Consider the following 25,330-nt stretch of genomic DNA (forward strand, 5'->3'; position numbering starts at 1 on the left):
TGGGCTCGTTGCTGGAGTCGAGCACACAAGTAATCCAATGTGCTCGACCCGAGCAACGAGTTCTCAAGCATTTTAGTGCTCGTCCATCACTAAGCGTAACACAGCAAACTCAGCCATGCGCTGACCAAGAGGACGACTGACCATGCTCGAGATGGTGATGCTAATTTTGGCGTCATGGCCACTCACCATCTTGGTGGAGTCCTCAAAGTTTTGGAGAATGGTACATATGTCTGACATCCATGTCCTTGTTGATGCTGGTACTCAACAACTGCCCTCTTCTGCTCACAAATCCTTCCCAACATCTGCAGTGTAGAGTTTCAATGCCTCACACACCATTCGGTGTGCCGGAAACTGGAAACGCTGCTGAAGCACGACAAGGGCAGTGGAAGCTGTAGCTGACTTTCTAAAATGGGCACACAGGTGGCGTAGTTTGACAAGCAGATCAGGCAGATCTGGGTAGGTTTTGAGAAACCATGAGGTTAAGCACATGGGCCAGGCATGGTACATGTGTGAGCTCGCCGCAGAGCCGCCACCAGGTTCCAGCCATTGTCACACATGACTATGCCTGGCTGTAGGTTCAGCGGTGTCAGCCACAGATCTGCCTCCTCTTTCAGAGCTGTCCATAACTCTTCAGCATTGTGCGGTTTGTCATCTAAGCATATTAGCTTCAGCACAGCCTGTTGCCGCTTGGCTGAGGCAGTGCTGCAGTGCTTCCAGCTTGTGAATGATGTGGTTATTTTGGAGACGGAGGCTGAAGAGGAGGAGTAGGAGGCTGAGGAGTATGAGGTGCGCGAGATGTAGACTGTGGGGGCCTGATTGACCTTCGCCGTCGGGAGGATGTGTTCCATCCCAAGGTCCGACTGGGTCCCGGCTTCCACTATGTTAACACAGTGTTCCATCAGCGAGATGTACTGTCCCTGCCCACAAGCACTTGTCCATGTGTCCGTGGTTAGGTGGACTTTCCCAGTAACTGCATTGTTGAGGGCACGGCTAATGTTGTGGGACACGTGCTTGTGTAATGTGGGGAGAAATAGTGGCGGCTTGGGACCGAGTACCGAGGGACGGCCGCCGCCATCAGGTTGAGGAAAGCTTCCATCTCTGCGAGCCTAAAAGGCAACATTTTGAGTGCCAGCAGTCGCGAAATGTGGGAATGTAGTAGTGTGGCCTGTGGAGAGTTGGCTGTGTATTTGTGCTTGCGATCCAAGGACTGGGTAATGGACAACTGAACGCTGCGCTGAGACAAGGACGTGCTTGCTGATGGTGCTAGTTGAGAGTGTTCAATGACAGGTGCATGGCAGGAGGCATCTTCGCATGCACATTGGACAGAGGATTGGCTTGCACACACAACAGTGTAACAAGCAGTGGTGTCACCCGCAGACACTGTTCCTGGACCCTGAGGTTTGGGCCACAAAGTCGGGTGCTTTGCTGCCATGTGCCTGATCATGCGGGTAGTTTTACTACCCCTGCTGATGCTGGCCTGGCAGGTGATGCAAATGGCCTTTTTGGGGTTATCGGCAGAGTCTTTAAAAAACAGCCAGACTCGGGAAGACCTAACAGTTGTACTGGCAACTTTCGTCTTGTTGGTGTTACGGGGAACAGTTGGAGATGGAGGCTGAAGAAGAGGAGGAGGATGAGATGCAGGAGCTGTAGACTGTGGGGGCAACCCTGATTGACCTAGGGCCTGCAATTCTCAGCGTCGGGAGGATGTGTTCCGTCCCAAGGTCCGACTGGGTCCCAGCTTCCACTATGTTAACACAGTGTGCCGTCAGCGAGATGTACCGTCCCTGCCCACAAACGCTTGTCCACGTGTCCATGGTTAGGTGGACTTTCCCAGTAACTGCATTGTTGAGGGCACGGCTAATGTGGGACACGTTCTTGTGTACACGGATCAGTCGTCCTGGTCCCTTGGCAGAGAAACAGCCCCAAAGCATGATGTTGTCACCCCTATGCTTCACAGTAGGTATGGTGTTGTTTGGAGGCAACTCAGCATTCTTTCTCCTCCAAACACGACGAGTTGTGTTTCTACCAAACAGTTCTACTTTGGTTTCATCTGACCATATGTCATCCTCCCAATACTCTTCTGGATCATCCAAATGCTCTTTAGCAAACTTCTGATGGGCCCGGACTTGTAATGGCATAAGGAGGGGGACATGTCTGACACTGCAGGATCTGAGTCCCTGGCGATGTAGTGTGTTAGTGATGGTAGCCTGTGTAACGTTGGTCCCAGCTCTCTGCAGGTCATTCACTAGGTCCCCCCATGTGGTTCTGGGATTTTTGCTCACTGTTCTTGAGATCATTTTGACCCCATGGGGTGAGATCTTGTGTGGAGCCCCAAATCGAGGGAGATTATGAGTGGTCTTGTATGTCTTCCATTTTCTAATTATTGCTACCACAGTTGATTTCTTCACACCAAGCTGCTTGCCTATTGCAGATTCAGTCTTCTCAGCCCGGTGCAGGGCTTTAATTTTGTTTCTGGTGTCCTTTGACAGCTCTTTGTTCTTCACCATAGTGGAGTTGAGGTTGCGGACATGTGTCTTTTATATTGTTAACAAGTTCAAACAGTTGCCAGTACTACAGGTAATGAGTGGAGGACAGAGGAGCCTCTTAAAGAAGAAGTTACAGGTCTGTGAGAGCCAGAAACCTTGCTTGTTTGTAATTGACCAAATACTTATTTTCCACCAAAATTTGAATAAAATTTCTTTCCAAATCAGACAATGTGATTTTCAGGATTTGTTTTCTCATTTTGTCTCTCATAGTTGATGACTACCTATGATGTCAATTACAGTCCTCTCTCATCTTTTTAAGTGGGAGAACTTGCACAATTGGTGGCTGACTAAATACTTTTTTTCACCACTGTATGTCTATTATAGTGTCCGTGTCTATTCCAATTCACAGCACTGCAGGTAATATCGATTCACCAAAAGCAAAGGAGTTTTAACTCCCAACCATAGGTGTGGAGGGAGGACAGTCTCCTGATCCAACAGGGTTTACCTTATGGAGATTTGTGGTTGCAGCTGCTTCTCTTAGGGCATTACCTTTGGCGTTTCACACAACAGAAGTGCCCCAGCTGATGTGTTTGAAGAGAGAGATGTCTGACAGAGAGAAGGTGGTCGTATACAGCATGTACAGCCGCCGGAGCTTGGTGACGTCACACTTTCGCTTTGAAATGCTGGGTGAGTATAGTTCAGCAGTCAGTTCAGCAATTGTTACTGTAGGTTGAGTGTTTTCTATACGTATAACTCTAAAATACCTGTAAGAGAAAGCACTTATATAATCCCTATACCTCCTCCTAAGCACAGGTTCACTATTTCATATTTTCTGTTAATATATATTAATCACTAGTGATGAGCAAACATGCTCGCCACTGCTCGGTACTCGTCCGAGCATCTCACTACTCGAGATGCTCGGAGCTCTGCGAGTATTTCCTGGTTGCTCAGGCGGGAGCTCGGGTCCCCTCCCTGCATGTTTGGCGCTCTTTAGAGAGCCAATGAACATGCAGGGATTGCCTGCTACACACTGTAATGCCGTAGCCATGTTGGTTGTGACATTACAGTGATTGGCTGGCCGCACAGCATCATCAGTTGTATATAAGATCGGGTGCCGCCATGCTCGTCACAGTCTACCCCGGAATCAGGCAGAGTAGGGAGAGGTGCTGCTGCGTCAGGTAGAGATTTGCTTGTTTAGAGTTAGTATAGGTATTCCACAATATATATCTATAATATCCATCTGAATTCACAGTACTTCTGAGGACTAATCCAGCTGCATATTATCAGTGGTAATAGCAGGAATTAGGCAGGAAGGCAGTGTATGTGGCAGACTGCAGTGTATAGTACACCACAAGAGGCTCCATTCCAGTTCTGTCTGCTGCTTCTGTTACAGCTATTTCTACAAATAGCCCCAGGTATCATGGGCCAGGGATAATAATTTTTTGATTTTAATCCTCATTATTTGGTTAAAAAGCAATCCAGAGAACACCGTTTTTCTTCTCCATTTGCTTGTTGCCACAGCAGAATACAGCCAGATTCTTACCATATTACAGTGATAAAAATCCAGACATTTTTAGTGAACGTGGAAAATATTGGCCTCCATGTAAACTTTGCTGCAGTGTGTCAGTGAAGTTATTGACACCAGGTCGCTGTGAAACATAGAAACCTACAGGCCAACTATTTAAAACTGTGGTTTTTCGTCACACGTATCACATGTCGCTGCTGTTCAAATCCAGCCATTTGTAGTGAGCGTGGAAAATATTGTCCTCCATTTAAAATGGGCAAGGCGCGTGGCAAGGGATGGGGAAGTGGACGTGATGGTGCATGCAGAGGACAAGGCCGTGGGCAAGCTGAAATTGTGCCACAACAAACACCCACATCTTCTCGCTCGACCTTCCTGTCCCAATTAATAGGGGACAGCAGAACACCACTATTGAACGCAGAGCAGTGTGAAAAAGTTATTGGTTGGATTGCAGATAATGCTTCCAGTCACTTAGCTACCAACACCACCACCCTGTTTTCCACACGGTCAAGTCTCAGTAGCTGTGAGTCTGGACCGCAAATTCCTCACCCTGATCCTCCTTCCTCCCACCATGCTGAGTGCCCGGAGACAACTGATCCCACGCTTGGACACTCTGAAGAGCTGTTCACTTTTCCATTTATAGATTCGGGCCTCTCGCCTGGTCCACTTGAAGCGGGGCAAGAGGAGATCGCATGTAGCGATGCCCAAATATTTGAGCAGCCACAGTCATACGAAGGCGATGGTGGGAAAGTGTCACAAGAGATGGACGATGATGAGACACAATTGCCAGAAAATCAGGAGGAGGACCAGGGTGTGGAAGTGGAAGACGAGATGGTGGATGATGAAGTCACTGACCCAACCTGGCAGGAGGACATGCAGAGCGAGGACAGCAGCACACAAGGGGAGGGAGGCATAGCACCACAACAGGCAGGAAGAAGCAATGTGGTGGCCGCAGACAGAAGGCAGGTGTTACGGGTCCGGGTGGTGGAACCTCTGCTTCGGTGCAAGGAGGGACCAGAGGGGCGGGACTAAGTGCCTACTCAGCCTGACCCAGGTCACATGGCGGCTTAGTCTACTCCGTGAACCAAAGAGGGACTGGGCAGGTGAACCAGGTGCCACTCTGGGACCGACCTTGTGTGAGAGCAGGCGACTCCTACAAGTCAGATGACAGGAGCTGACCGCTACAGCGGATGAGCACGGCAGGCAGGCTGGCGGGTGGTCCAGGTACATAAGCAGGCAGGTACGGCTGATAGCCAGAAAGGCGCTCCGGGTAGGCAAGCTGGCGGGCACGATAGGTTACTTGGCAGGTGCTCCAGGTTGGCAGGCTGGCGGGCACGGCAGGTAACTGGCTGGTTCTCCGGGTTGGCAGGCTGGCGGGCACGGCAGGTAACTGGCAGGTGCTCCGGGTAGACAGGCTGGCGGGCACGGCAGGTAACTGGCAGGTGCTCCGGGTAGACAGGCTGGCGGGCACGACAGGTAACTGGCAGACTGTTAGGCAGAACTGTTAGGCAGACTAGTGGGCTGGACTGACAGGCAGCTGGACCTGAGGGCTGAAGCAAGTGTTAGTACACGGAACAACAACCTTGCAAAGGCACCTCCATTTTGGAGGAGGTGCCTTATATAGGAGAAGTCCTCCGCTCATAGGCCGGGGACTTTTTAGGGCGGCGCGCAAGGCCCCCTTAAGAGGGAGAAAGCGCGTGTCCTAAGCACAGTGTCTGGGAAGCTGCGCGCGATGTGTGCCACAGCAGCTGGAGAGCAGGAAGATGCCGGACAAGGGCCACGACGGTGAGGAGAACGCTGTCTCTGCCCGGCAGGAGGCAGAGACGCCAATGCTACAGCGGGCAACCGTTCCCCATAACACCAACACAAAGGAAGTTGCCAGTACAACTGTTAGGTTTTCCCAAGTCTGGTTATTTTTTAAAGACTCTGCCGATAACCCCAAAAGGCCATTTGCACCATCTGCCAGGCCAGTATCAGCAGGGGTAGCAAAACTACCAGCCTGACCACCACCAGCATGATCAGGCACATGGCATCAAAGCACCCGACTAAGTGGGCCAAACCCCAGGGTCCAGCAACAGTGTCTTTGGGTGAAACTGCTCGTTCCGCTGTTGTGCATGCACGCCAATCCCCTGTCCATGGCGCATGCCAAGATGCCTCCCACCCTGCACCTGTCGTTAAACACTCTCAACTAGCACCATCAGCAAGCACGTCCATGTCCTTGTCCCAGTGCAGCGTTCTGTTGTCCCTACCCCAGTCCTTAGAATGCAAGCGCAAATACGCTGCTAATGCCCCACAGGCCACACTACTAAATTAACACATTTCGCGACTGCTTGCACTTCGAAATATTGTCTTTTAGGCTCGTGGAGATGGAAGCTTTCCACAGCCTGAAGGCAGCGGCCGTCCCTCGGTACTCGGTCCCCAGCCGCCACTATTTCTCCCGGTGTGCCGTCCCCGCATTACACAAGCACGTGCCCCACAACATTAGCCCTCAACAATGCAGTTACTGGGAAAGTCCACCTAACCACGGACACGTGGACAAGTGCTTGTGGTCTGGGACGGTACATCTCGATGACGGCACACTGGGTTAACATAGTGGAAGCCGGGACCCAGTCGGACCTTGGGACGCAACACGTCCTACATTCGCCGAGGATTTTGGGCCCTGGGTCAATCAGGGTTGCCCACATATTCTAGAGCTCCTGCACATCCTCCTCCTCCTCTTCAGTCTCCGTCTCCGAAATAACCACATCAGTCACAAGCTGGAAGCACTGCAGCACTGCTTCAGCCAAGCGGCAATAGGCTGTGCTGAAGCTAATATGCTTATATGACAAACCACACAACGCTGAAGAGTTGTGAACAGCTCTGAAAGATCAGGCAGATCTGTGGCTGACACCGCTGAACCTACAGTCAGGCATGGTCGTGTGTGACAATGGCCGGAACTTGGTGGCGGCTCTGAGACGAGGTGAGCGCACACACGTACCATGCCTGGCCCATGTGCTTAACCTCGTGGTTCAGCGGTTTCTCAATACCTACCCAGATCTGTCTTATCTGCTTGTCTAAGTACACCGCCTGTGTGCCCATTTTAGAAAGTCAGCTACAGCTTCCACCGCTTTTGCCATGCTTGAGCAGCATTTGCAGCTTCCGGCTCACCGACTGGTGTGTGATGTCCTCACGCGTTGGAACTCTACACTGCAGATGTTGGGAAGGATTTGTGAGCAGAATAGGGCAGTTGTTGACTACCTGCATCAACAAGGCCGTCGGTATTCAGGTCAGATTCCCCACATAAAACCTCAGGAGTGAACATGGATGTCAGACATATGTACCATCCTCCAAAACTTTCAGGACTCCACCAAGATGGTGAGGGGCGATGATGCCATAATTAGCGACATCATCTAGCTTCTCTGTCTTCTGAAACGCTCTCTGCTCTTAATGAAAGAGGATGCATTGCAGGGGAAGCACGATGAGATGGAGCAAGGAACCATACAGGGTGATTACACACAGCCCAGCCTCATCTCATCCAAACGTGGATTGGGTGACAATGAGGAAGAGGAGGAGGAAGAACAAGAGCTAGTTTCCTGCACTACTAACTGCAGAACCGCCATACCGTCTGTTCAGCGTGGATGGCCTGAGGACAGGGAGAAGGAGGAGGAGTATAAGGAAGAGAGCATGGTCAGTCGTCCTCTTGGTGAGGACACGGAAGTCTTGCCTCTTTGCAGTCTGGCACACATGGTTGAGTTTTACACTGCCTTTCCCATGACCCTCGCGTTGTCCAAATTTTGGGTGAAAGTCATTACTGGTTGGTGACGCTTCTAGATCCACGCTACAGGGAGAGCTTTGTCTCATATTCCTTTGCAAGACAGGCCTAATAAAATGGGGCAGTACGAGAAGGCCCTTGTTGTGGAATTAGTGAAAAAATTCCCATCTGAAAACGCTGGCGGCAGAGGTCACAGTTCATTGGACAACCAAGGAGTACAGGTGAGAGAGCCACAAATGCAATCCAGCAGAGGCAGGGGAACACTGTCAAAGTTCTGGGACAGTTTTCTCAGACTCTCCCATTGCACAGGCCCTGAGGTGGGGGGTACTCTCACAAGGAGTGAAAAGTTTTGGAAGATAGTGAGGGACTACGTTGCCGACCGTACCAACGTCCTCCGTGATTCTTCTGTGCCTTATAATTATTGGGTATCCAAGCTGGACACATGGCATGAACTGGCTCTCTATGCCTTGGAGGTCCTGGCCTGCCCTGCTGCTAGAGTTTTGTCAGAGCAAGTTTTTAGTGCCACCGGTGGAATTATAACCGATAGGCGCATTCGCCTGTCAACTGAAAATGCTGACAGGCTGACTGTTATAAAAATTATCAAGGGCTGGATTGGACCAGACTTCTCAACACCACCGAATGATAGCAGCGTAACATAAACTCAAATACAGTGTTTTTTTGGGGGGAGGTTTCCCATGCACCTCTGTCTTCACACCCAGACATAGGTATGCGCTTCCTGATTTTGTCTATTTGCTCTTGTTCTCCTCCTTCTCCACATCCTCATTCTCCACCACCATATCAACATATCTACATCTCTTGCAAGGGACATTGGAGTTCCTCCAAATTTTTGGCAGCCATTGCTTCACTGCATAGGCAAACACTATGGTAGACCCACTTCCTAATAATGGGAACATTGTTTTTAGGAGGCTCTCTGACCTCTACGCCTCTTGCAAGAGGCATTGAAGTTTCTCCAAATTTTTGGCAGTCGTTGCTTCACTGCATAGGTAAACATTATGGGGGACCAACTTCCTAATTATTGGAATATTGTTTTTAGGAGGCTCTCTGACCTCTACGTCTCTTGCAAGGGGCATTGGAGTTCCTCCAAATTTTTGGCAGCCCTTGCAGTCACTGCATACGCAATAACAGTATAGGAGACCCACTCTTTAAGTATTCTCTAAGAATATCGAGGGCCGACTGCTGGCCCTTTAAGAATAGTAGGGGCCACCTGATGGCCCTATAAAAATATGTTTTGTGACTTTCAGAATCCCTCCATCATAAATGAAACAAGATGTGTCTGATGATGTGTCGCACACCACATGGCCAGATAAGGTTGTAAAATGTTAAAATGACATTTCCCGGTGAATGCATTTGTCTTACAAAATAACATAAAAAGAAACACAGTAGGATCTTTCTTTGGTATAAAAACCAGAGTCGCCAATGTAGCCTCAATCTAATCACATTGTTCAGCTCCTGCACCTCCTCCTCCAGTTCGGCCTCTATCTCCGAAAGACCACATCAGTCACAAGCTGAAAGCACTGCAGCACTGCCTTGGCCAAGCAGCAACAGGCTGTGCTGAAGATAACATGTGTAATGCTTAGGTGGCAAATCTCCCACTGCTGCAGAGTTGTTGAAAGCTGTAACACAGCAGCCTGATCTGTGGCTCTCACCACTGAACATACAGCCAGGCATGGTTGTGTGTGACAATGGGCGGAACCTGGTGATGGAGAAATGACAGCCGGAGTAGATATGGTTTTCCAAAAGTCAGTGCTTTCACCGAGCTAAAAAATATGGCTGTGGTGAAATACAGCTTGCCGACAAACTGTGGACTGGCTCCGCACCGTCCCTGGCCACATTCACTTGTCTATGTGTTTGTGGGTAGGCGGTCCTTCCAGTAAGTGCACTAGGGAGGGCACGGGTAATGTTGTGGGACCCGTGCTTGTGGAAGGCAGAGACAACACCGGGAGAAATGGTGGTGGGTGGGGACCAAATATGGACACCCAGCCGCCACCGCCATGAGGTTGTGAACAGCTTCCGCCTCCACAAGCCTAAACATTTCAAGTGCAAGCAGCTTTAGAGAACTTCCTGGGAGAAATGACAGCTGGAGTAGATACGGTTCCCCAAGTCCTTTCACCAAGCTAAAGAATATGGCTGTGGTGACATACAACTCTCAGAAAAAAAGCTGTGGACTGGCTCCATACCATCCCTGGCCACATTCACTTGTCCACGTGTTTGTGGTTAGGCGGTCCTTCCCAGTAAGTGCACTGGGGAGGGCACGGGTAATGTTGTTGGACCCGTGCTTGTGGAAGGCGGAGTCGACACCGGGACAAATGGTGGTGGTTGGGGACTGAGTATGGACACCCGGCGCTGCCGCCATAAGGTTGCGGACAGCTTCCGCCTCCACGAGCCTAAAAGGCCACATTTCAAGTGCAAGCAGCTGTCAAAACTTTAACAGTATAGTATTGCAGCCTGTGGGTGGGTTTGGCTGGCTGCATACTTGCGCTTGCATTCCAAGGAATGGGGTAGGGACAACTGAATGCTGCACTGGGACAAGGACATGGACGGTGATTGTTGCAAGTTTGCAACCACAGGTGCATGGCGGGAGGCATCTTCGCATGCGTCAAGGACCATTTATGATGGGCACACTTTTAGGCAGTGACCTGGGAGTCAGAGATGCTTCCAAGGGTCTTCCCCATGCTGTTCCCATGTCTTTTCAGCACTGTTTGCATGTTTTTGATGATGTGTCACACACCACATGGCCAGATAAGGTTGTAAAATGTTAAAATGACATTTCCCAGTGAATGCATTTGTCTTCGTTGAAAGCAATGCAAAAGTGCAAAAATGCATCAAAAACGCTACGTGTGAACATAGCCCAAGTTGTGGAGGAACATTTTTGTTTTTGTTTATATTTTGCCTCATATACCAGTCATTACCCTGGAAAGGATGTTACTTAACAAAAATCCATTTTGGTTTTGTTTTTGCATGTTTTATTGTGAGTCCGTAAAAGTGGCGTAATACCTCTGTCAATGTTGTTGACATCTGTGACCTGGTGGTGAGAAATGCATCCAGGGATCTTCCCTATGCTGTTCTCATGTCATTTGAGCACTGTTCCTGTCGATTTGAGCAATTTTTAGGCCCTCTGCAGACCGTCTGGGGGAGTCGCCAGAAAAATGCTCGAGTTTCCCATAGATTTACATTGGGCTCGTTATTCGGACCGAGCACTCGAGCATTCCAATTTGCTCGAACCGAGCAACGAGTACCTGAGCATTTTTGTGCTCGCTCATCACTATTAATCACCTTTGATTTAAACTACATCATAATTAGATATGATAAAAGTATTGTAATATTTATGAATTAATAACTCTACCAATCAATATAGTATATAGAGACAATAGTAAAAAAAAGTTGCTCTTGATAATCATTGTTTAGATCATTTTCTTAGACAATTTAGATAAAGGGTCTTTGACTCTTTTAGATTTAATTTTGCAAATACATTGGTAATCTACGCCACAGTATAATTTTTTTTAATGAGCTAATTTTTTTCACTTTTTCAGGACAATTGTGTGACAGTACCTAATTCTGGTCAGGAAGATGCTGATAAAGATGGAATTGGGGATGCTTGTGATGATGACTCTGATGGAGATGGTATTCCAAATGCCGAGGTTTGCCGGATAATTGTATCACATATTAAACAAAGGACAAATAAAAGAACTTTAATGTAACATCACACTTTTATATATGCTTCAAATTCTAAAGTGTATATGAATAAATATGTTACATGAATCCAGGTGAGGAAATGTGCATATATCAGATTTATGAAATGTGTTTAACACCATACCCAGAGTCTATGGGCTAAAGGTTTGGAGCTTGAGTAGAGATATCTATGCGGGATTCATTTTTTCATTGGTAAAAAAAAAATATGTCGGTGATCTAAAGGAATAACACTGTTCTCTACCACATAGTACACTGATTCAATATTTAGTGACATGAAAGCATGAATTTTGATCTCAATAAATAATATTATGTATACTGATGAATGCACATGGTTTCTTTCGTAGGATAACTGTGTTTATGTTCATAATGTGGATCAAAGAAATGGAGATCAAGACAACTTTGGTGATTCCTGTGATAACTGTCGCAACATCAAGAATGATGACCAAAAAGACACTGACCGGGATGGTAAAGGAGATGTCTGCGATGATGATATGGATGGAGACAGTATGTTTCAGTTGTTACTTAAATCATAGTACATATCAATGTGAAAATTATATAGCCACAGGCAAAGAGAAAGGGTTGATTATAGGGTTTTGTATTGGAAATGCTGATTAATTATTCATGATGTGTACCTGAATATACTATTTGCACCATTATTAGATGAATATTTTGAATAGATCATAATTTCTATGTATATTTTCCAATTTCAAACTGTATTAAAGGGGTATTGCCATCTCCAAGATCCTATCCCAATATGTAGTAATTGTAATAATAATAAGGCTGAGTTCACACGATGCGTATTTAATGCGTTTCTGCAGCGTTTTTGCAGTTGCGTAAATGCCACGGAAACTCATGAAAAACGCATGGTAGAAGGGAAGCAATGTTCCCCAATTGAAATACGCATGTGCTGTGCCCATGATGTGTATTTTTCCGCAGCATAAACGCTGCGATCAAAAATCTGCAGCATGTCAATTAATTTTGCGTAAACGCGGCGTTTTCGCCGCCATTGACTTGCATTAGAACGCGCCAATTCCGCAAGACTGCATCTGTACTTGCGTTATTGGCGCGTTCTAATGTGCGGATGGTACCCGAGTGTGGAGAAGAGGAGACTCTCATCCACACCCAGGTACCATTAAAAAAAGCTGTAAAACAAGAATAAAATAAAAAATATATATATACTTACCATTTGTCGGCCCGCGCAGCGCTCCTGCTTGGTTCCCGGCACTTGCAGTGAGTTGTAGGACCTGCGCTGACGTCAGAGTCATGTGACGGGTCATGTGACGCTGACGTCGGCAGGTCTTTCAATTCAAAGTTGCCGGCAGCCGGGAGAACGGAGTGTAAAGCAGGACAGCGCGGGCCATCGGAGGTAAGTACTGTATATACACTCTCTCGGGTCACACTATATAAATCCATGCTGTTTGCATGGATTTATACAGTGTGACCTAGTTGTCAAGCACTTTCCAGGTGATGCTAACATCGCCTGGAAAGCGCTTGTCAATCTGCATGCGGAAACACATGTGAACCCGCATGTGGATCCGCATGTATTCTGCAGGAAAAACGCATGCACAATCTGCATGCTTTTTTCTGAAAGGGAGATGCAGAAATGATGCAGAAATTTTCTGCTTCATTTCTGCATCGTGTGCACATACCCTAATAATACCTTCAATTAAAAATGTAGTATAGTTTTTCTGATTCGCTATTTCTCTTTCCTCATGTGCAGTGCATTGCAAGACCTTAGGTATCCATGGTTACTACCATTGATATATTGACAGTTAGCTAATTGCTAGAGGTCGTAACCGTGTATACCTAAGATCCTGCAATATACTGCACATGAGGAAAGAGACATAGCGAATCAGAAAAACTATACTACATTTCTAATTGGAGGTATTTTTCTAATATTATTATTACACCTACTACATATTGGGATAGGGCCTTGGAGATGGGAATACCCCTTTAACTTGAATGCTTGTTGGATGAAGCAAATCAGGTTGTGTACTTGGATATCAACACTAGTGATGAGCGAGCGTGCTAGTCACTACTCGTTACTCGCCCAAGCATCACTGTGCTCGGGAGGCTCGTTACTCGGCGAGTATTTATTGAAAGCTCAGGAGGAATCTGTAATGCCATAGCCATGTTGGTATTGACATTGGTGTTATTGGCTGGTCACATAGTGTCACTGGGTCTATATAAGACCCAGGACCCTATGCTCGTCACAGTCTATCCCGGAAACAGGCACAGTAGGGAGAGCTGTTGCTGGGCGAAGGCAGGGATTCCACACCAATTTTATTTCTTTAATCTCCAACAACAGCACTTATTTGAGCTCATTCTATTGAATATTAATACTGCTGTTAGCAGTAGTTAGAGATTGTGAAGGGATAGTGTAGGACAGGATAGGGTTTATTGCACATCCTTTCTGCTGCTGGAACTCATATCTAATAGCCCTTCTGAGGGCTACAAATAATCTTGTTGCTCTTAATCCTGCAAATTGTTGTGAAAACACATATACGCAATTTACACTGCTCAAGTTGTGCATTAACAGCATACAGCCAGACTTGGTTGATTGGAATAGTATCGCTATATAATGCAAACAGTGAAAAAGTCCATCTGAGGTGTGCTAAATTTGCCGTGATACAAATGCTTCTAAGTGTTCAAAGCATCAAAATATTCTACGCTATTTACAAGTTGTGTGTTAAAAACATACATCCAGACTTGGCCAGTAACCAGTAGCATCGCTATATTGCTATTGCACTGTAACAAGGCCATCTGAGATAGGCAAATTTTACTGTGATAAAAATACTGAACAGTTTTCTCAGCATCAAAAAATTGAACGCTATTTAAACTGTGCCAGTTGTGTGTTGTCGAAAACATACATTCAGACTTGGCCAATAACCAGTAGAATCACTATATTACTATTGCACTGTAACAAGTCAATCTAAAGTGGACAAATTTTACTGCAATATAAATACAGTTCCAGTCTTTCGTATCTCATATATTAATTATATCACTGCAATATATCCTTAGAAAATACAAGAAATATTTTAATAAATATATCTTAAAAAGTTATTGTAGGATTACAAAATAGTTGCAGCAGAAGAGGTAGTAAATATAAATGTTATGTAAATGCATCTGCTACGTTTAGTAAAATAATATACATTTTACTTACTAAATGTTGCATATATGATAACTACACTCAAATCAATCCGTCACTCTAAATGTCACACAAAGTGTGGGAAAGACTAAGTGCAACACGAAGGGAGGAGGGGGAGGAAGCCCAAACACTAGGGAAAGGGGGAGTGGAGACCCCTAGGCAGAACTAATATCACCCTGCCTACCGTATCATCCCTATATAGGTTCCAAACCTATCGCTGAATAGGACCCCAAGCCCTGAAAGTCTCTAGAGCTTGGCCCTAGATAAGGAGGGAACAGGGTGAGCACTAGTCAGGCCCCACTACAAACTAAAGACAACAAGGTAGGCAAACAAAGGGGATACACTTAGCTTGAGCAGACACCAGAGAGATAACGCCAACTGTCCTACAAGGGTACCAGAGAAGAAACTAGCCTACTGCTAGAGCTCCAAGCCTGCAAAGAAGTACATAGAACTATCACCGGTGACTCTCTGAAGAAACTGAGACTATTTAACTACCCTGCAAGGGTTTGTCAATCAGCAGCAGAAGGTGGAGGTCGCTGCTGTGTCCTAAAGGAAGAAGGATATAAGTATACTACAGAGATGAGGGAATCAAGAAGGCGTCTGCAATGTCAAGCTCAGTGACCTTCTACAGCCAGCACCAGAGCGGCTGTCCGTGACACTAAACTAAACATTTGATCATACATGGTAAATGTATATTTGAACATATCTGCTGCTCATCTTATCAATAATCTTATCTTTACTAAATAGCTAAAGAACTCTGAAATGCACTGATTTCCAAGTTAAAGGGTTGTTTTAATCTTGTGTTTTAAGGAGCATGCCACTGTGAGAGAGAGATATGTGGACATTGCTGCAGTGTCAGCCTCCGGCCACAAGAGGACTCTGTTGCCTCTGAAAGGGACTCTATGGTGAACTTGATGGTGTTTTAGTGAGAAAAGAGGAGGGAGTAAGGAGAAGAGGCAGATTGTGCTGCTGCATCCAAAGCTCTGTGGATGCAGTGTGCTGGGAGCTGAGAAGGACTTTGAGTAAAGGTGACACTATGCCTGTGATTCCTGCCAGAGCGGAAGAATCACTTTGGGGGGGCGACTACGGTTGGATGCAGAGTTGAATTCCCCCCAAGGTATCTGTGTGACGTGAAGGGCCATCTGACAGCCTGACAGACTGAAACTGTGCTCCTGTGACAACTTCAGGATCCTCTCCTCGGTCTTCCAGTTAAGAGACTGGTCAGATGATCAAACAGCTTCTGCAGAGATCAGTTAATGGCCGGTAAGTCCTGAACTCAGGCCCCACAACAGGGATCCTGGTGGGTGCATGGACACAAACCTATAGAGAGAGTTTGGCACCAAACACAGGTTCTCAGTTAAAGACATTGTTTGCTAACAGGCCTCGGTGAACCTTAGCTAGCTTCTCCCCTCAGTGGGTGAGCGTGTGTATAGAATAACAGTATTGTAATCCTAGAGCATTGTTAAGTTTGTGAACTTTTGCACTGCACCACTGCAGGGGCCACCTCTTGCACCCATCTGATTACATCCTTGTTCTGGGTAACACTTGGTTACCGCATTAGTTTAACTTGTAGTACCTCCTGGTCCTGTCCATTGTGCAGCGCAGGTATCCCAGCTGTCCAGAGCTGGGTTTTTGTGAAGTTTATCTGTGTTCTTTTCTTGAGTTGCCGGGGCAACCCAGTTTTTGTTCTTAGTAAAAAGGTGTTCTCTAACAAATTGTCTGCTGGTATCCTTTGTCCTCGGCCCGCTGTATTCTGAGAGAGAACTCCCCGATACACGGCCTACACCACTCCTCTGTCTCTTAGCTTCCAGTTTTCCAGGAGTGGTGGATTCCTGAAAATTGACAGTTTAGACCAGCTGCATGGTCACACCGAATATGACCTGTGCCCAGCTTACTACTAACAAAGGCTGCTCTGCAGCATTGTTTTAATCTGAAACACTACTCCGTTTTACAAAAAAATAGTAGCCTGAAAAGTAAGCTGGCCATGGGAAGAAAAATGCTTTGAGCAACTCCCTTTGCCTCCTTCCCACCCAGTTGACTTGATGAACAGGTCTTTCTATTTCTTTATCTATGGTTGTAGTCCTGTCTATAAATAAATCATATCAATCTGTAATGACTGAGTCTGGATTTCATGCTTTTTGTGGTTATGGTAGCATGAAAAAGGGTTGATAGGTTCCCCTTTGAATTGTGCCTTGTGCATTTAAAAATCCCACAAATATAATGCATCTGTCTGATGTCAGATGATAGAAAGTTTTCAGTTTTTACAGGTAAATATGGACACACAAAATTACTTAAAGTGGACAATTTGAGCCTAGTTCATTAAAACTGTTCTAAGAAACAGTTTTGGTGTTGTCTGCAGCAACCTCATTTATCACAAATTCAACAATATAATGAAAAAGAAGTCCAATATATTTTTCAGTTATCTTATCTTAACAATTATCAAACATTTGCATGCAGCTTTCCATAAATAAATAGAAGTGGTTTGGATGTCATTGCAAGACTTATTGTCACGAATCATTAGGGTGAGGTGACAGTCAGGAATTAGGCACGTGACGGCGGCGGGAAGAAGGACCTGCGTAGGGTGTTAGGGGACCTTAACGACAGACACAGGTTAGTGTCAGGAGGTGTCCTATTTCTCACTCCCTACCGTTAGCGCCTTCCTCCCCCGTATATCATTCCATTGTATTCGTCTGTTGTGCCGTCTGCTGGACATCCCCTTGTCCGTGCCATTATAAGTGACACGCACCGTTTTCTTTCCCCTGAGTCCCTATGGCTCAAGCCCAAGCATTTGCACAGCTGCTTCAGCCCCTCATGGATGAGGTTACCGAGTTGCGGTCACAGGTGGTGCAGCAGCTTCAGCAAATATCTGGGTATTGGGTCTCGGGTCATGCCCAGACTCAACCTGAACCCAAAATATCTCTTCCCAACAGTTTCCATGGAGGGAGAGAGAAATTTGAATTTTTTAGGGAAGCCTACAAATTATATTTCAGGCTCTGCCCTCGTTCCTCAGGGAGTGAGGAATAATGAGTGGGGATTCTGTTCTCCCTTCTTGGGCATTATCCCCAGTTCTGGGCCTTCTCTCTACCGACCGACTCTCCATCTTTGCGGTCAGTGGACGAGATTTTTGCAGCTTAAGCCCTGGAATATAGTGATCCTGAGAGTGTCTCCCTGTCAAAACTCCGTAGGATCAAGTAAGGGCCGGGCGGCTGAGGAGTACTGCTCAGAGTTTCGGAGGTGGGCCACTGACACTTTTGTGAGGGTATGTCAGTTAGGCTGCAGGATTCACTAGCCCAATATGCTACTCCAAGGTTGTTGGAGGCCGCCATGGCCCTTGCTATCAGGGTGGATAGACGCCTCAGGGAGAGATGTACACCGATTCTGCCCCCTGTTGTTGTTCTTAGGGAGGAGGCCACGCAGGTGCTGTCGGATGAACCCATGCAGTTTGGGGGGTACCTCCATTCACACTAGGTTGCGTGCGGTTCACTACGGGAAGTGCGCGTGTTTTTACTGTGGTCTTATGGATCATTACATCAATGTCTGCCCATCTCGGGCCAAACTTGCTGATCCATTGCATAAACCGCATCCCCCTTGTCGTGTGGAGGGAGACAACCAGGGTGTGTACATTTCCTCCATTAATACGTCTTTGTTTTCCCTTTCAGCTGACATAGTAGTAGGTGGGAAAACTGAGACTATTCTGGTTTTGGTGGATAGTGGAGCTGGAGTCATTTTGGTCATTTGATGCTCGCTTTGCTCGCTTTGCTCAGCCCCATGGTCTTATCGGTAGGGCACTAGCGAGATCCATTCCAATTTTTGCCATGGACTCCGCTCCCTTTGGCCAGAGGAATTTGACCCGTTGTACATAATGTGGACTTGCGCGTAGGGACTCTACATAGTGAGTTCCTGTTGTGTTACGTCTTGGAGGGTCTGCCTACGTCCATCGCCTTAGGCCTTCCTTGGCTGAAGAAGCACAATCTGGTCGTAGATTGGCGGTCCAGAGAAGTAGTCAGCTGGGGCAAATTTTGTAAGAACAGTTGCCTGGGTGCTACTATCTCTGCCGTTTTGGTGAAACCTACCCCTCCTTCTCCGGTGGGGGTAGCTAAGGTGCTACCAGAGAATAGGGGGGAGACTCTATCCATACCCCAGGTTAACTCTAGATCTTGGTGTCTTCAAAGAGGGGTTGATCAGGTGGGGGTTCTAGTTACCACTGAGTCTCCTAAGGGGAAGGGTTTTGTGACCGAGGGGGACGCCTCCGTTGTTGGTCCTGCAAGTACCATCTGGTTCCAAACGTACGTGTGGTAATAAACGTTCAGGTACGGACCTGTGTGTGAATGAGTATGTATGGGCATCCACTAAAAACGTCAGGTGGAAGTACGCATCAGGGACTCTGGGTTCTAGTGTGAATGGTCCGTATAGGGTTACGGTCATCCTCAGCCCTACGACATTCCAGTTGGAGTTACTCCCAGTGATGCATTTCCTTAACGTATTCCACAGGTCGTTGATTAGTAGATTTGTCATGTCTCCAGAGCCTGCGTCATTACCATCACCGTCGGTATTCATTGTCTGTGTCCTTGATGACCAAGGGTCTACGGAGGTGAATACTGGTTTTCAAGGTGTCCTTGTTATGATCTGCTACAAGAACTAAGGAAAAATAGGAAAACTGTCCCTACAATAGGACCAAGCTGATTCCCTACTATGCAGTGGGCAACTTGTTCCTTGTGAACAGACTCGCCTTCGTCCTCAGCTAGTCTGAACGCAGACCTATAGATATAAGGGAGGGGTCCATAAAAGTACTAAGGACTGGGACAAAATTGGACACCTAGCAGAAGTTGTAGCAGAGCAAAAAGACAAACAGACAAAAATACTTAGAGGTCCAAGGACCAAGCAAACTATAGAGATAGGTACAAAGCACCTGGCTAGATTAAGAGTCAAAGTAACACTGAAGTCCAGCAAAGCCAGAAGGGCGGAGCTGGAATAAATAGGCAGCAGGTCACGTGACCACAAAATAGAAAAAATCTAACAGGAGGGTTCTAACAGTACCCCCTCTTCTATGAGGACCCTCCGGATCCTCCCGGCCCAGGCCTATCAGGAAACCTCCTGTGAAACGCTCTGATAAGTCTAGGAGCAGAGACATCATCTGCTCTTACGCAGGAGTTATCCTCAGGACCGAAACCTCTCCAAGCGACGAGATACTGCAATCTCCCTCTATGCCTTCTGGAATTCAGGATACAAGAAATTTCATATTTACCGTCTTCCACCACCGGAGGAACTGTGACAGTGGCATCCCTATCCGATACATCAGCTTTTTTCAACAAGGAAACATGAAACACCGGATTAATCTTCCAGGAGGAGGGAACCTCCAACCTAACAGCAGAATGGTTAACCACCTGAAGCACCTTAAATGGTCCCACAAACTTCGGACCCAATTTCTTAGAAGGAATCCTCAACCACCGATTTTTTGAGGACAACCAAACCATGTCACCAACAGCAAACAAAACCTCTTGAAGTTTCCTGTTAAAATACTTCTTAGACTTTTTGTTAGCCTCTTGAAGGTTACAACGTACATCAGTCCAAACTCTCTCCAAATCACCGGAAAAATTCTCCTCCTCCGACACAGCCGACACCAATTTGGAGAACGAACCAAATGAAGGATGTCTCCCAGTACAACAAAAAAACGGATAACACCCAGCAGAAGAGGATGTATGGTTGTTAAGAGCAAATTCAGCAAGTGGCAGAAACTCAGACCACCCCTCTTGATTATCTGCCACAAAACAACGCAAAAACTGCTCAACATCCTGGTTCTTTCTTTCTGTCTGTCCATCAGACTCAGGATGATACCCAGATCAAAATGACAAATGGACTCCCAACCTGTCACAAAAGGCACGGCAAAAACGAGCCACAAACTGAGGTCCCCTATCAGAAACAATGTCGGTGGGAATGCCATGGAGTCTGACAATTTCCTTGACAAATGCCTTAGCGAGTGTCTTAGTGCAGGGTAGTTTAATGAAAGGAACCAAGTGACACATCTTGCTAAAACGGTCCACGACCACCCAGATGACAGTGAAACCCTCGGACACAGGAAGGTCAGTAATAAAATCCATTGCCAGATGCGTCCAAGGTGCACAAGGAACCTCCAGAGGGCAAAGCAACCCCGCAGTAGGAGCATGTGAAGCCTTTGATCTAGCACACACCATACATTAACGCACCCATTTAATGATTTCCTTCTGCCACCCAGGCCACCAAAAACTGCGACCTACCAGTCTCTTAGTCTCAGAAATTCCTGGATGACCTGCCAACCGAGACTCATGATACTCCACAAACAACTCTCTCCTAAAGGTTCTAGGTACAAACAACCTCCCATGGGGAGTGTTAGATGGGGCATCCTCCTGGGCTTTCAGAATCCCATCTTCCACAATGGAGTCCAATGCTGCTACCACAACTCCTTCCTGTAAAATGCTCTCCTCCTCCTCGGTACCAACCATGGGAGAAAAGCTGCGAGATAAAGCATCAGCTTTAACATTCTTAGTACCCGGGATGTAAGTAACCGAAAAATTAAACCGCAAAAAAAACAGTGCCCACCTAGCCTGATGGGCATTCAAGCGCTTGGCAGCATCTAGATAGATCAGATTCTTATGATCAGTGAAAATCTGAATGGGAAATTTAGCACCTTCCAAGAAATGACGCCAATGTTCAAATGCGAGTTTGATAACCAGCAATTCCCGTTTACCAACATCGTAATTAAGTTCGGTTTCAGAAAATTTTTTCGAAAAAAAAGCACAGGGATGAACCCCATCCTTGTTCTCCTGAGACAAAACCGCACCGACCCCCACCGAAGAAGCATCAACCTCGACCAAAAAAGGCTTGGTCTCATCAGGCTGCGTAAGGATGGGGGCAGAACTGAACCTCTCCTTGAGATACACAAAAGCTTCAATGGCCTCAGTAGTCCACTGGACCGTATTCGCACCTTTCCTGGTGAGATCGGTCAGCGGCATGACAATTATAGAAAAATTCTTAATGAATTTTCTGTAATAATTGGCGAAACCCAAAAATCTCTGTATCGATTTTAAACCAATAGGCCTAGGCCATTCCTGCACAGCCTGAACCTTCACCGGGTCCATCTCAAATCCCTCGCTGGAGATAATGTAGCCCAAAAAACGAATTCTCTGCACAGCGAACTCGCATTTCTCCAGCTTAGCAAAAAGTGAATTGTCACTTAATAACTGCAATACCTCACGTACGCTCTGCCAATGAGACTCCAGATCTGGCGAATAAATCAAAATGTCATCCAAATACACCACCACATTCTTACCAATCAAAGGTCTCAGGATGTCATTAATAAGGTTCTGAAAAAACGCTGGTGCATTGGTAAGACCAAAAGGCATAACCAGATTCTCAAAATGACCCACTGGAGTGTTAAAAGCAGTCTTCCATTCATCACCCTCCTTCATTCGCAACAAATTGTATGTCCCCCGGAGATCAATTTTAGAGAACCACTTGGCCCCCACTAACTGGTTAAACAAGTCAGGAATTAACGGCAGTGGGTAGGAATTGCGTACGGTAATTTTATTAATTTCTCGAAAGTCCAGACATGGACGTAAACCGCCGTCTTTTTTTTTTACAAAAAAAAATCCAACAGCCACAGGTGACTTAGAAGGTCTAAGGTGACCAGCAGCCAAGCTCGTCTGTATGTATTCCTCCAAGGCTTTTCTTTCAGAGATAGTAAGATTAAATAAGCGACTCTTGGGAAGAGTAGCTCCAGGAACAAACTCAATGGTGCAATCATAGTCCCTATGAGGAGGTAGAATTTGCGACTCCTCCTCTGAAAAAACCTTCCAAAAATCCTGAATAGGTACAGGTAATTCCCCTCTTTCCACAGCAGCAATGCGACCGTTACAACATTTATCATAACACTTAGGACTCCAAGATTTAATCTCATTAGTAGACCAGTCCAGTAAAGGATTGTGCAGTTTTAACCAAGGCAAACCTAACACTACTGGAGAAGGTAAATTATTTAATACCACTAAATCCAAATTCTCTTGGTGAATGCCATTGATAGTGAGGGGAAATGCAGCAACCTTGTGAGTAACACATTTCAAAGGAGTGTTATCAACAGCAACCACAGAAATAGGAGATGACAAAGGTTTAGGTTCCAATTTAATTTTTTCCAAAAAACCCTTATCAATCACATTCAGTGTAGAACCACAATCCACAAATACCTGAAATTCAATCAACTCCTCCTGCAATGAGGTACTCCCTGAAAGAAATACTCCCTTAGTGTTTAAACAAGCAATACGGGTGTAACTGACCTTTTTTTTTCTTTGTTTAACAGAAGCTCACAGTTCTTAACAAAATGGTCAGATTTACCACAGTAAAAACACAATCGCTTGGAAAACCTGTGGTCTTTTTCCTAAAAGCGGAGTGGCATCGCCCCAATCTCCAAAAAGTCTCCGTAATCCGAGCAGACCCTCTGATGACTAGGAGCTGCCATAGCAGGAGTTTTCTCCTCATTAACCCTTGCACGCAGTCTCCTGTCCACCCGTATAGCTAATTGCATGGCTTCTTGCAAGTTTCCAGGTGCAGGGAAAGCAATCAGCAGATCCTTAACCCTTTCACCTAGACCAGCAAGAAACAAACATTTTAACGCTGAATCATTCCATCTCACTTCAGAAGACCACCTTCTGAAGTGTGTACAATAATTTTCAACATCCCCTGACCCCTGCTTTAAACATCTCAGTTGTGTCTCAGCAGAAGAAACTCGATCAGGATCGTCATACAACAACCCCATAGCAGAAAAAAAATCTTCCACTGATCAAAGTGATCTTGGTCAATATAATTTCCTTCAGCTAGACACAATTCCTTTGTATGTTATTGAGGGAGAAATGCGCTAATTTTGTTTTGTTTTCTATACTAATTTACTGATGAATAGGACATATTCTAATAATGTATTATTATAAAATTTAGATAACAGGGTTTCTTGTATCTTCTTTAAAGAGGTTTTTCCAGTAATTTTATTTCAATGACCTTTTAGATATTGATAGTTTATCAATATAAGATCGGTGTAGGTTCGACACTAGTGTTGAGCGAGCACTAAAATGCTCGGGTGCTCGAAGCTCAGGCCGAGCTCATCGTGATACTCGGGTGCTCGACCCAAGCAATGAGCCCAATGTTAGTCTATGGGAGACCCGAGCATTTTTTCGGCGGAACCTCCGGCAGTCTGTAGAAAGCCTAAAAAGTGCCCAAAACGATAATGGCAGTGCTCACATGACATGGGGACAGCATGGGGATCGCCCCAGAAAGCATTTCAGACCCCCAGGTCACTGCTGTCAACAATGTGGTCAGAGGTATTAAGCCACTTTTACGGGCTCACAATAAAACGTTCAAAAATGAAAGTGAAACTATTTTCCTGTGAAATACGTTAAGGAACATCCTTTCCAGGGTAAAGACTTGTGTATAAGGTAAAATAAATAAGCAAAAACAAAAATACTCCTCCACACTTTGGACTATGTTCACAAGTAGCATTTTTTATGCGTTTTTACACTTTTGTATTGCTTTCAACCGTGACAAATGCATTCACCGAAAAATGTCATTTTAACATTTTACAACCTTATCTGGCCATGTGCTGTGTGACACATGCATACAGTGCTGAAAAGACATGGGAACAGCATGGGGAAGACCCCTGGAAGCTACTCTGACACCCAGGTCACTGCCTAAAAGTGTGCCCATCAGAAGTGATCCTTACCTCATCAGAAGATGCAGACTTGCAACTATCCCCGTGCAAGTCCTTGTCCCAGGGCAGTGTTCAATTGTACGTCCCCCATTCCTTGCAATGCAAGCGCAAATATGCAGCCAACCACCCACCCACCCGCAGGCTGCAATACTATACTGCTAGCTTGCACTTGAAATGGGGCCTTTTAGTTTGGAGGAGGCTGAAGCTGGCCACTACCTCATGGCTACATCTGCGGCTAGGTCTCCATACTCTGTCCCCAGCCGCCACTATTTGTCCTGGGAACCTTCCCACACACTTTTCTTAGCCTGGCCTGCTTTAGGGCAGCATTGGACGAGCCCACCAGACAACCAGAGACTCCTCCGGTGGGCGCTGGCTTCTCCATCAGGGGAGTAGAGAGTGCCAAGGTGAGGAGCATGATGATGATGATAGAAGTTAGCATCTGCTTTGTTTTCTTGGAATGCAAGCGTAAGTATGCAGCCTGCCACCCACCCACCCGCAGGCTGCAATACCATACTGCTAGCTTGCACTTGAAATGGGGCCTTTTAGTTTGGAGGAGGCTGAAGCTGGTCACTACCTCATGGCTGCTTCGGCAGCGAGGTCTCCATACTCAGTCACCAGCCGCCACTATTTGTCCTGGTAACCTTTCCCACACTTTTCTTAGCCTGGCCTGCTTTAGAGCAGCATTGGACGAGCCCACCAGACAACCAGACTCCTCTGGTGGGCCCTGGCTTCCCCATCAGGGGAGTTGAGAGTGCCAAGGTGAGGAGCATGATGATGATGATAGAAGTTAGCATCTGCTTTGTTTTCTTGGAATGCAAGCGTAAGTGTGCAGCCTGCCACCCACCAACCCCCAGGCTGCAATACCATACTGCTAGCTTGCTTGCACTTGAAATGAGGTCTTTTAGGCTTGTGGAGGCAGACGCCGGCCACCATGTCATGGCTTAGTCGGCGGCCTGGTATCTATACTCAGTCCCCAGCCACCCGGCGG

At 46.4% G+C, this 25,330-nt stretch overlaps 1 protein-coding gene across 1 annotated transcript in view; it reads left to right on the plus strand.

Moving 5' to 3' along the window:
• LOC141273238 (cartilage oligomeric matrix protein-like) overlaps positions 1–25,330 on the plus strand; it is a 1,071,601-nt gene that overhangs the window by 708,849 nt on the left and 337,422 nt on the right. Inside the window, exons 9-10 of the mRNA XM_073684814.1 lie at positions 11,311–11,418; positions 11,815–11,974. Of these exons, the coding sequence (XP_073540915.1) occupies positions 11,311–11,418; positions 11,815–11,974 (268 nt within the window). The remainder of the gene's footprint in view (positions 1–11,310; positions 11,419–11,814; positions 11,975–25,330) is intronic.

The sequence above is a fragment of the Phyllobates terribilis genome, unplaced genomic scaffold (genome assembly GCF_046119375.1).
Source record: "Phyllobates terribilis strain yellow unplaced genomic scaffold, ASM4611937v1 Scaffold_1__5_contigs__length_1240528914, whole genome shotgun sequence".
Classification (NCBI taxonomy): Eukaryota; Metazoa; Chordata; class Amphibia; order Anura; family Dendrobatidae; genus Phyllobates; species Phyllobates terribilis.